This window comes from Onychostoma macrolepis, chromosome 13, assembly GCF_012432095.1.
Source record: "Onychostoma macrolepis isolate SWU-2019 chromosome 13, ASM1243209v1, whole genome shotgun sequence".
In the NCBI taxonomy this organism is placed as follows: domain Eukaryota; kingdom Metazoa; phylum Chordata; class Actinopteri; order Cypriniformes; family Cyprinidae; genus Onychostoma; species Onychostoma macrolepis.
In genome coordinates this window covers 16,284,553-16,297,828 of record NC_081167.1, presented here as the reverse complement: position 1 = coordinate 16,297,828, position 13,276 = coordinate 16,284,553, and the positions used below count along the sequence as shown (strand labels likewise).

Here is a 13,276-nt window from a genome sequence, read left to right as displayed (position 1 = left end):
CCTTAGCAAAGGTCATTATGCACTCATAAACGCACACGCTCCTCCTGTGTGTGTGTGTGTGTGAATGTGCGAATGTTCACGCTCTCCCTCACATTTTTCTTGTGTTATGTTAGGGCTATTATTCTGTAATGTTTGCCCTTCCTTGTTTGTGTCTCATTAATGCAATGCACCTTTGACGCAGCTGAGCTAAAACAGAAACGCTGTAAACAGTCAGTTAGTGGCTGCTTGTTTTGATGGGCTTAAAAAGCAAAAGAAAAGAGCTATAAAGCGTATCATTGATTGATCACGTAAATGGTCTCTGTGATAACCCTACTGAGACAAGGTTGACTGAACTTTCCTGTTTTGGCACCATAGTTTGGATGTCAGAGTAAAAAAATAAAAAGTAGCCTAATTGTATTTCTCACAATCTCAAATTGTGACTTTATATGTCACAACTGCAATATTGTTTCATAACTGAAACCATTTTTCAGTTGGGACTTTATTTCTCACAATTAAGACTTTATTTCTCAACATTTTTCTTGACAGATTTTACAGTGTGTCATTGTGAGTTGAGAAATTCTTCTTTATCATCGCTCTTTCTCATACCTGTAAGTTTTTTTTTTTTTTGGTTTCTGTTTTGATTCCAAATCTCACAAATGCAAATTTCTCACACTTAATATCTTATTACATATTATCATAATAGTGACTATACATCTCACAATTGAAACTGTGTATCTCCCAGTAGATCTCAAAAGTGTGACATCTTATATTTTGTGTTTTTTCTTATTTTAAACTCACAATTCGCTTTATTTTTACTCCGAGGTGGAAACCCGCTATCATAGATTTTGTCCATTTTCGAGCACCGATTTTGAATTCACCTCATGAAATTTGAACATATGCATCGCATTCATTCGGTATCTCACTCATGATGGGAAGGGCAACGGATGAAGACCTCCTCACGTCCGCTAAATCGATCGTGACATCATCACCGCTCGTCTTCAGCTAATTAGCATGGCTCAGAGGCGAGGGGATCTGATCAATGTCTCGCTTTGAAAAGGGCAAAACTGCCTCTTAAAGCTCTCTCCGTCCCAGACTCCTCTGATTATTTGTGCTGGTTATCTCCTGCCACTCTCGGCATGGTGGGTGCCCTTTATTAGCGGCTAAATGTGTTTGTCACGCTCATGTTTCTCTGACCAGCCCTAGCGTGGAGATAGTGGATCAGAGAAAAGAAGGCAAGTGAGGTCTGTTTGCCAAGAGGAGGGCCATCCTTGTTTACTCCTAGGAGCTTTTGTTTGGCTCTGGAGCCGATGAGAAGTGGATTTGAGAGGAATAATCTCTCACCGTTCCGCAGCTGTCTGAAGGCCTTGAATCTCTCTCCCGCTCATTGGTTTTGTGTCATGTCTCATTGTGTAGTGAATAGCTTGTCATTCAGTAGCTCAGGTATCTATTGGAGACGTGAAACATTTCTGTTGCTGTCTGAACAGCCGAAGAATAATCCACCGTGCGATCACTTTTTGAAAGTGGCAGTGATATATTGGAAACGACAATGCCTAAGATACAGTAAAAGAGTAATTATCGCATGACCCGAGGCGTTCATGGTTTTGGCTTGTCACATTACGAGCATAATCATATTACGCCGCACATAACTAGTGATAACAAGAGAATTTATTACACGTAATTGGCGTGACTCCACAGCGCTGTAAATGTTCCGATGGCTTTTTCTGACGCTCAGCCTCTATAAATAGTCACGCGTGCATGTTTTGTCTTCGCCGGCCTGTTTTATTTTGAGCCGGTCAAATACGTGTTTACAGTGCTGCTTGTTCCTGGAGTGCCTTTGCGAGCAGAGCCGCGGTTTCCTCTTCCTCCTGAGAGGCCTGTGCCAAAGGGATACAAAACCCTGAAAGCAACATCTCACTTCTGATCTGTGCACACAAGTGTCAAACACAACACCAAAAAGAAACAGCTGTACAGGAGCTATTAATATAACCTCACAGCTCGGGAGGTGTAACTTTGTTGCCCCTTTTTTTCCGCTCCCTGGATAGTCACGCAGAGGAAAGTATTTTCACTTTCTGCATGAACATGTAAAGTGAAGAATGGCAAAACCACAAAAGTGATGGAACTCCCTGTGAACTGCCCAGAGACTGTGTTTACAGGGACAACCACAAGCCAGTAACAACAAAGAACAGGTTTTGGCAGCAAAGTTTTAATTGCCATGCCTATTAAAGAGCCCTGCCAATGGTCTCTTTTGTGTTATACATTAACATGAAATTGGTCCTGGAACGCTCTCAGACTAACCAAAGCAGCATGTTGAGAGCCAAGTTCAATAATATGTTTTGAATAAAGATGTGATGTGTTCTCTCCGGTTTGATGAAATGGAAGGAGATGTCCATCAAGGATGGTTTTGGGGGGAATGAGAGCAGCGTGTAGCGATTTAGGAATTTAATTTCTCTGTTTTTATTTGCCCTAGTTTGCGCTTGCGTGCTTATATAAATTGTCCTCATTCACATTGGACCAGAAACTCTTGTAAAACCTTAATTCAGAAATGATTCATTTTTACTCTTTAAATTATTTTCTTTTGTTCAGCTGACTTGTCCTTTGCCTCATACTGTTTTGCCTTTTATTTGACACTCAAGAAGAATTGGCTTAGTATTCTGGTTATTAGCTGTTCCTTGAAAAAATATATGGGAATTGAATGATTGATTCTTCTGCCCATGCGGATGTGTTTCCTGTAGTACAGTTAGGGGTGCTACTAAATCTACTGCGCCAAACAGTGTGATTCACGAACAAATGACTCTAATAGGATGGTTCTTTTTAGTGATTAAAAAACACACTATGTAGCGATTTGTTTTGAATGACACTTATGAACTGGTTCATAGTGAATCAAAAATATATGCCACAACCAGTGTAGTGTGAATGACTCTTATGAGTCAGTTCTTCAAAATGAATGAAACCCACACAGTTTGAGCAGTATAGTTCAACCACCGATTCCTGAACTAATGACTCTAATGAATCAAAACATCTTTGTGAATCAAACACATGCAGCTTACAACTTTATGGTGTGCTTCAAGGCTTTTGATTCACTTGTGATTTACACATTGAAATAACTTTTTTGTATTTAATTTATAGTTAAGGCCCATTATTGGATTGCATTTAAGCAACTTCTAAAAATGTTGTATTTATTTACTATATGGAATTGCGTTTCATTTTTCCAAACACTTCTTTCACAAAACTACAAAAGAAGTCTTCCCATCCCTCGTTTTGACTTTTGGAGTACTGGAAGACAATACTGAATTATTATATTATTTTTGCTGTGGATGTTGGTTAACGATGACACACAGGGACAGTAATGAAAACATCCTATTGGACCAATTAGTAGTGTGAATCTTTATTTTTTCTAAGCATCTGCCTCTTGCCTCCATTCCTTGAAACTCTTGTCATTGTCCCCATTGAGAGCTGAGAGAGGCTCCTGGACACCATTTGGCATCCAAGTGGTTGGACGCCTCGTCCTCCAGCGCAGCCCCTCTCATTTCACACGTCCTCCCCCCATTATCATATCAATTGATGCAGCTTGTAGGAGACAAAGTGAGGTTATGGGAACCACCTAGAGCAACATGCACCATTAAACATCAATGCAAGGGGGACTAGCACATATGCAAGTTCAGCCTTGTTTACCAAGCTGGAAGACTGGCAGTGTGTGTTTCTTGAGCTCTTAGAGCTCACGGCTCTCCCTCCGAACCCTAAATCATGTTTAAATCTGTTTTACACCCCAAGGTTTTATTGTATTGACATTTGTTCCGTGCAGCAATTTACGTGGACTTAATAGGCAGCGTGCTCTTGTGTTTTAAGATATCTTTTTATTGTAGCATATTTTTTTTATTGTGGACTCTGACCCTTGGATATGACCTAATGTTGTACCATGTACTTCCAAGAACCACCTCATAATTTTTTTTCCAGATGACTCACCACGGCTGGGATGTTTGGACATTTCCCAGCATGCCTCTGGTGCGTGACCTGTCATCAAAGGGCAGAGGGGTTAGTCTGTGCAAGTACCTATTCTCACCATGCTGAATTGCATTGTCTCTTTGCTACCTCCCTCGCAAATCTGAAGAAAAGAGTGTTGTTGCTTCATACGAGCCTTAATCGTCAGTTTGATGTCCATTATTGTCTAGAGCCTCTTCAGTTCAGTCATGGGTATCAAAGGGAGGAACAGTTAATGGCTATTTTTTCTCTCACTCTCAGGCTGCGCTGTTTCTGAGTCATAAAAGGAAGTAGAATCAGGTCAGCCTGTGTACAGGAAGCAAGGAACCACATACAGTTTCATTTTGAACATATTCATTTGCGTCTGGTCATTATTTTTCCCCCACCTTCAGTCATTTGTTTGTTCAACCAAAACTGCAGCTGTAGGCTCCATATAAACGCGTGTATTTGCGTCCTTTTGTAGTTTGTCATGAGGGAGAAAGCATGCTACGATGGCAATGGAAATATTCTAATCTTTAATTGCTAAATAATAGATAGATCATGAGTTTCTGTTAACTTAATTCACACGGAAGATCCTCTAGTTAATCATTTCAAGAGGAAGGCGGGCGAGCATGCTTCATTGCCTGCATTAATTAAGCAAAGTCGTTTTGCTGCTAATTAGCTGATTCTAAAAGGATCTGCTTTTTGTGTAATTAATTATCAAAGACACAATCGGCTGCCTCGTTTAGGGAGAAACCACTCACACACGCAGCAGACGTGTCTTGAGTGTTCATTGTTGCGTCAGTTGAAAGCCTTTGCTCGCGTTCTGTGTTGTTTACTGTCTGCATCTGAAGGTTTCCTCTGAAGTTCTCCACACAAAGTGATGGTCTTTGACACCTACCGACTACAATTAGCAGGTGTATGCTTTAAAGCCCTCTGTTGTCGCAGATTACGGGTTGTTTTGGTGAAAGAATCATCTCAAGGGCTAGCTGAGACTCTTTCTGCCTGGGGTCCTCTTGTTCGTCTGAGGAAATGTAAAGTTTCATGCAACCTTCAAGTGTAGTATTGTAATTTTGATTTACGTGCACATGAATGACCACAAGAATTTGTATTTGGTTATGGGATGCTCTGAATTCTCTGATACCAGAGTAATGTAGGAAAGGGATATGTTGACAAAGATGGCAAAAGGCAACTATGCAGTTGGCAGCGATGAATGACTTTGTTGATAGTTATTTTGACTTTTAGGTATCAAAACTTGTTAAAGGGGTGGTTTACTGCGATTTTCACTTTTTTCATTTTAAATAGTGTGTAATGTTGCTGTTGGTGCATGAACAGTATCTGCAAAGTTGCTGCGCTGAAAGTTCAACATAAGCGGAGATATTGTCTTTTAAAAATCAGGAAGTTTAATGCCTACAAAAAACGACTCATATGGGACTACAACGACATACTTCCCGGGTTGCATACGTAACAAACCCATAAATTTGCATCAACCCCTCCTTCCGGAACATGCCAAAGAGGGGGCAAGGCCATGTCCTGCAGCTTTGTCGAAGAGGAAGAGTTATTGCGGAGAGTTGTATCCATGCCGTTGAAACGGTGTTATTTTCACCCAGCAGTCAGGTCTTCTGTGTTCGGGCTTCCTACAGATGCTGTAGTTCGTCAACAATGGTTAAAATTTATGTTTGATTATGTTCCTGACAATTACAATCCTAATTTAGCTCTCTGTGCTGCGCACTTTACGGAAGACAGCTTCCAGAATCTACACTAGTCCAATGCCGGATTCACACAGAAACTATTACTAAAACATGGAGCAGTTCCAACTTTAAAAACAGAGGCAGCAGTTGTTGGGCCACAACCTGTAAGTAAGATTTCATAATGTTAAATGTATTTGCATGTATAATTTCAGACGTAATGTTTCAGTTTTATCAAGGACGTAAACAAATGCCAACGCTGGCTTTAGTAGCCAGTTAGTTAAATGCTATTTCGTGTGTCTATGACAAACGCGTACAAACATTTTGGACCCGAATTTGTAATTATGTAATAATTTTGTAAATGTATTTTCCATGTATACTTTATGACATAATTTTTCGATTTGATCAAGAACGTAAACACAAGCCAACGCTGTTTGGTTATAGTAGCCAGTTAGTTCGATGCTATTTTGTGTGTATAAGACAAACGTGTACAAACTTTAAAAAATTATATGTAATCACAACAGCAAACTTCCATTCAGAAACATTTTGTAAGAGCCGTGCTTGCGGAAGTTCTGCTCGACTCTCTTCATTACCGCTTTCTGGGTCTGATTCTGGCTCAAACTGATACGGCAATATTGACACCATTATTTACATTTGACCAGAGCACATGCAACTGTCGCCCGTTAAGGTAATGGGCGTGAAGTTTCCGGACAATGTGCAGTACGCAGTTTAGCCAATCATAACACACCGGCCCAACTAACCAATCTGAGCCCATCGCCTGTTTCTGAGGGAGTGGTTTCATAGAATCAGGAAGTCAACCGGTCGTTCAAATGACAGAGGAGAAAGCGGCTTACAATAAAGGTGAAATATATGAAAAATAAGGCGTTTTTTAACAAACAAAACACGAAGACATGTTATATTGCACCCCATAAACACAATCAAGCAAAGAGCAAAAGCAGTAAACCACCCCTTCAAGCTTTGTGTTGCAATCAAATGGGGTAGTGACAAATCTATCTTCTGTGTTGTATGTGTAATCGTCTATCAAGAAAGAAAAAAAAAATGTGGGGTGGGATTTGGTTCGATTTATCGGTTGTTGATTAGAGTTTGAGAGGTGGGTGTTGCGCTAAAAAATAAATGCATGCTTGCAGTTGATTGAGGAGAGGCGGGGTTTAATCCAACTAAATGAATGGAGAAATCCAGAATACACACCAGAGAGAAGTCTGTTGTTTAAAAACAAATTTTTATTAATATATAAAAATGTAAAAAAAAACCTATGCAAGAATTAATCGTTCACAGCTAGATCAATAACATACAGTTAGAAAATGGGGTGAATTTTCATTTCATGCCCACTTTAAGACATGCCCTTCACTGTTTGTATTATTCAAAGAAAATAAATCATTATTAAATAAATGCACAAATATCAATAAATATTAATGTACTTTATGTATTTATAATAATACATTAATATTATGTAATTATACTAATATTATATATTATTATGTTGATTTTTTTTTTTTTTTTTTTTATTTAATAGGAGATTTATTTTATTTAGTAGGAGATCTTGGAAAATGCTAACTTTAGCCTGATAGCACTGAAAGCGAACGTCCCACCCTCCCTGCAATTGCCATCTAAAGCCACGCCCCCTGCACGCATATACGCTCACAGACCAGAATACCAGACAATATGCTACATCAGCGGTTCTCGCGCCCCCCGCTCTGCACATTTCATATCACGTACGACGTTTGTTCTATTTGACCGTAAGTGCCCGGCGAAGTGTACATCACTGGATATTCCGCCATGATTCCAGTTCGAAGCGAGCGTATATGTTCCATAAAAAGGGCATTAAAGTGTGTGAGATGTAAATTTTAAATAGTATTTATTTACAGAGGTATATTATGTCACACTTAACACTTCTCTAGTATGTTTTAGTCTGTGTGTGAAGACGCTGCTCAGCGCAAATCCGTGAATGAATGTTCCGAAGTGAAGTAAACTTCAACGGATTTCCCTGCTCAAGGAGTAACGTTAGGGAGCAAAGAGCACTGTGTAGGCGGCATGTCAATCGGAACACAGTTCATGCACGTAGCTCACTTCTAACAAGCTGGTTATTTGAATCGAGTGTGTTAAATAAGCGAGACATGCAAAATATGCAGAGCGGGGGGCACGATGACTGGAACTGGGAACCGCTTGACAACATCATGTGTCATTCACCAGTGAGAAAACTTTATAAAACAGTTAGTAAAAGTACTACAATACCAGGAAGGAAGATCGGGTTGTTGATGTTTGTCTGCCATTCTCGCTCTGTCTGCAATGGTGTATGCGAACACACTGATGACATATCCTGCGAACCGGGTGCGCAGAGGTATGCAAATACATACGTTGACAGGTCCGAGCGTTTTGATTGGACGAACATTTCTTGGTCCTACGCCTTCCACAGAATATATAAATACAGATAAATACATTTAGGCCATTTAACTTAATGATTGCTATCGGGATGTGAAGAGACTTTCAATCAGCATAACAAAAAAAATTTCTGAAGACAATCACCTATTGCACCTTTAACATTATTGTATGTAATAACTTTTATTAATATTTTTATCATTAATTTCATGCAAATATTCAAAGTCTCTTTAGAACACAAGCCTGATAGATTAATGAACCCAGTAATTAATGCATAAATAAAGTTGTGTAAAAGTAAAACAGCATCCTGGTGTATTCATTTACGCTTATCTAATGGTATAGCAGAAGTGACAGCAATTTTGTCATCTATTGTTTTTATTTGGCTACTTCCCACTTTTTTTTTCCCTAGACTTGAATTTGTAACATGTCGTAATAGCGTAACTGTGGAGTAGAGGTTTACCAGGTGCACTTGCAGGCAGCAGTAGCTCAGTTTCAAATGGCAAATCGCGGCACTGGAGTGGGTTGCCAAACTTACCACGTGTGGAATTTTCTGGAGGTCCTCAAGAATCTAATATTGGGTTCTCTGAAGTGCTCTTCTTACTGCAAAGCAAAGTTATATCAGTCTCATTCAACCCTAATGGAGGCTAATGCCATGAATAAAACACAAGCGTACAGCAGAAGGCATTCGAGAGCGAACCGCGGGACAGTTAATGCATTATTTTAGCCCGAATGGGGACAGATTATTCAAACTGAATGCTGAAAATAGACTGACGCTGTCTTTCAAATGCTATTTTGGAGAGCAGATCCATTTCTGTGCAAGAATTGTCATGCCGAAGAACCGGCAAATGATATAATTGCCTCTCCTTGAGTTCAAGGCCCAAGCAGGGCTCTTACAGCTCATCAAGTGAAAATGACACATCCTTCTGTTCCTTTCTGCATGTCTTGTGGGAACTTCTCCATCTTTTCTCAGTACTAAGTTTGTTGCTGTTTCTGCTGTGTCACAGATGATTAGCATCATGCTAACTAGATTTGTTTGCGAGGAAGAAACAAGGTGTGCGAGCTGACAAAAAGATGACTGGCTTTTATTTTTGCAGCTTTAAATCTACACTTGACACTATTGTAAAATGAAAAAGTGCTTTGAGCTTCTATGGGAAAATATACAGTCTTTTGTCAAAAAAAACGACCATTTTTGACAGCAGAAAGTCTCGCACGTCTGCCAAACAGCCAGTCTGTGAATGAGGCTCATTTTTCAGTCCAACAATAGTTTAACAAGCTCACACTTACTGTGAACCGTCTTTTCCACAGGTGACGAGGCGGAGACATTCCCTGTCTTGGAGATCGACCAGAGCAAGATAGTGGACACCAACGGTGCTGGAGATGCCTTTGTTGGAGGTACTGTGGGACTAAGCTATAAAGATGTACTTTCAAAGTACAAAATACTTTAAGCAATAGTTCACCTAAAAATAATAATTCTCTCATCTACTCACCCTCATGTTGTTGTAAGCCTGTGTGACTTTTCTTTTTCCTGCGAAACTGATAATTATGATAAATCAATACAATGAAAGTCAGTGGTGTCCAGAACAACATTTGGACCCCAGTGACTTCTATTGACTGTATGGACATAAAAAGCACGGAGACATTTTTCAAAACATCATCTTGTGTTCGATAAATTCAATAGTATTGTGAATTATGATTACTCTCATTTCACTTTCACTTTATTATTATTATTAGTAATGTTTAAATAAATATTCATAGCCTAATCTAATAGATTAATTAACCCAAAAATTAATAAATTACAGAACAATGTAATTCTGGTCAGCATACAAACTGATTGAATTATAATAACAAATGGATTATTGTTGTTATGAAAAATGTTCATACAAATATTCAAACATTATTTTAATTGATTAAGCCTCTCTAGAACACAAGATCTGATAATCTACTAAACGAATTAACCTGATAATTAATGCGCAAATCACAGAAAAAGAAACTCCAGTCAGCATGCAAATGAATTGAAATGTTGAAACTGGTGTCCTAGGCACAGATTAGTTTTTGACATATGTTCAAAGAAAAGATTACTATAAATATTCAAACATTATTACAAATATTTTAGTCTCTCTAGAACACAAGGTGTAATAACCTAATAGATTAATTAACCCAATACTTAATGCATAAATCACAGAAGAATGAAATCACAGTCAGCACACAAATGGATTGTATTGTTGAAACAGGTGTCCTAGACTCAGACGGGTTCTAGACGAAAGTATGTTCAATGGAAAATCACTATTGACAGGACAATTTAATCCAGGATTAGGTTTGATCTGTAACCTCTGGGAAACCGGACCGTGATGCAAGAGCTCTGACACGCAATGCATATTTATTTCCTGCGCAGCTGCTCTGGAATGACAATTTGTAGATGAATTGTAGTTATACTTCATTCATTTGGCTTAGTTTAGTCACATGAAGCCGCCAATTGTACTATTTAACCTCAGATAACACAGTTACTGGGAAATAGATCACTTTCATGATGGATTATGGAGTTTCCAGACTCCCCACAGCCGTTATCTTTAATCTGCGTGTTTCGCTAATAACCGTGTGTTCAGATAGCCGCTGCGGGTCTACTCCAATCTGAACTGTGAAGCCATCCATCAAAAGCATAAAGCACAATGCTGATTGGCTCCCCATGAAAAACAGAAATATCGATGTTGATCACGCCGTTCGCATGGGTCTTTCGGGTCTGCGTAATTTATCTTCATACAACGCCTCTTCCGCAGCCCTCTGCTTTTCAAAGGCCACGAGCCTGATTTGCTAACATGTCTTCCTGTAGCTCTTCCAGGACAACCTTGCGACTAATAGAGCTGTGAGCGTGTTTGCTCAAACGTCGTATTGATTTTTTTAACTCCTTTATCCGTTCCAACAAGAGGTTGGAGGCCAGCGCTCTGCCGTGTTGGAAAATGAATTTGCCAGCTGTTTTTCAATGCGCTCCAGCGCTGCTGCAGAGAGCAGAGATCTAGGTGGGAGGGTTCAGAGCCCGGGGGCAGCTGGAGGATTTCTGTATCGCACATCACTAAAGGGGGCCTTTTGCATCACCTTTCCCCCTTAAGCCTGATTTCCTTAATTTCTTCAAAGAAAGTACATGCAACAAAATCGATACCCGACTACTTTTCTGAGCTAACATTTGCCGACATGTTTATGTGTGTGTTTACGCGCTCGGATGTGTGTGCACGTGTGCATTCATTAAACATATGTTTGCACATGCTTTCTGTCTGTCCAATCTTTTACAAGTGGCAGATCTGATTTGTCCTTTTTTTTTTTTCAATGTTTTTTCAATGCATGTGTGTGTGCAGGTTTCCTGTCTCAGCTGGTACAGGATAAGACCTTTGAGCAGTGCATCCGCGCTGGACACTACGCTGCTAACGTCATTATTCGCCACGCGGGCTGCACATTCCCAGAAAAGCCAGACTTCCACTGATGGGCCACTGAGAGACCGGAAGATACGGCCGCCCGAGTGTTTTATAGGACTAATGCCTTTTTTTAATTGACTCTTTATCTTCTGTTCCTCTTTCCTCTCTTGTTCACTGCCTGCCTTCTGCTGTGCCTCTGTTTTTCTGATTCACAGCCTAATGCGATCACAGAGACATATTTCACATTAAAAACTGTTTACAAAAGAGGAATTTCTGTTGGAAATATTGAATTGTTTTCACTAAAGCCATTTTAGAATTACGGTTAAGAGTGATGATCACAACCAGCGTCTTTCCAGATCTGGTGTTTGCTAACAAAATTATTTTAGTTGTAATTAGCTGTAAAAACTGAAGCCAGTATTACAAACATACAGAAGCCAGGTGAACTTTTATTGAAATCAAAGGCTCGTTTTATGTCAGAAATTGTGTTGGCCAGTCTTGTTGTTGTAAACCAAATGTATTTGTGGGAAACACTTAAATGTGTCACAAACTGCCAAAATAAACAAAAAAGGCTGCATTACTGCTGTCACTTGTGTTCTCTTTCTAACCTTATAATGATTGTTTATTACTTGAAATATGTTTATATTTTGCTTAATCTGTGTTTTTGTTCAACAGAGAGCCTGAACTCCACTTTTGGCCTATTTTACTCTCAACTTCTGTGTCCTATTGGATGGTTAGAAAGCCTCCAGCTTCTACCTGTCCTCTTGATGACAGTGGCAGGTCTGCATTGGATCATCTCTGTGATATGGGATGAGGAGTAGCTATTTGTGAGCATCATTAGAGAGACTGAAGGTACAGCTGACCCTTTGTCCCGGTGTGTGACAGCAATCATAGCAAATTCAGTTTCTGTCACTGACAAACCTGTTCAGGCTCTGGCATCACCGAGCACATGGTTTTAAACAACCCACGAGTCCATGCGAAATCCTTAATGACAGCGAAGGACAAAGTCCTTGAGCACTAGTTCACATTTTCAGCTCACACACAGTCACGCTTGTGTTTTTGTTCCACTTCTCTAATCCTCCCGCTGTGTTTTACAATGATGCTGGGTGTTTTTAAGACCTGCGAAAGTTGCCTGTGAGGTTTATAAAACATAAGTTGATTCACAGGTGTGTTGCTGTTGGACAACATTTCAGTCAATGGGTATAGAAGACATTATGGAAGAACAAAGTTAGTCAAACAAGAAAAACAACACTTCTGATATAGTGGAGATTTTGATTTCTCTTTATATTAGGTGTCTTCAACTATATACAGTACAGAAAGATTGATTATGTACAATTATGTACTTGAGGTGAGATATGGCTAAGGTTAGAGATAGGTTTAATGGTATGGGTAGATTTGAGGGCTAGTTGTATTTTTTAAATAAATTTGACTTGACTTTTAAGGGGTAGGTTGAGGTCGACAGTGTAATTACAGATGTATTAACGTAAATAAATTACAACTAATTACATGCAGGTATGATTTAAATACAGGTACAGTCTAAATTTATGGATCTACACAATAAGTCCATTGTATCAAATGGTTGATTTAAATGTTAGTACATAGTAGTTAAAGACACTTGATATAAAGTGGGTTTTATTTTACAAATTTTTATGTAGGTAAATAATCTAAAATATGCTAAATCTATATTCTCAGACATGCACACAAAAAATAAATAAACGTTCTCAATACACGACTTGATATAAATGTTATCTCATTAAAAATGCCAAACCGTATCATCTTAGTTGGAAAGCAACAGGGCCAGTTTATTTCAAACAATGAATCAGACCAGCTACTGTGTGACTTTATTTAAAGTTT

The 13,276-nt window shown here is 39.2% G+C and overlaps 1 protein-coding gene across 2 annotated transcripts in view; it reads left to right on the top strand.

Moving 5' to 3' along the window:
• Positions 1-11,999, top strand: part of adka (adenosine kinase a) — a 173,703-nt gene extending 161,704 nt beyond the window's left edge. For both annotated transcript variants that reach the window (XM_058794894.1, XM_058794895.1), the window contains exons 10-11: positions 9,327-9,413; positions 11,369-11,999. In XM_058794894.1, the coding sequence (XP_058650877.1) occupies positions 9,327-9,413; positions 11,369-11,493 (212 nt within the window). In that variant the 3' untranslated portion in view covers positions 11,494-11,999. The remainder of the gene's footprint in view (positions 1-9,326; positions 9,414-11,368) is intronic.
• The last annotated feature ends 1,277 nt before the right edge of the window (positions 12,000-13,276 follow it).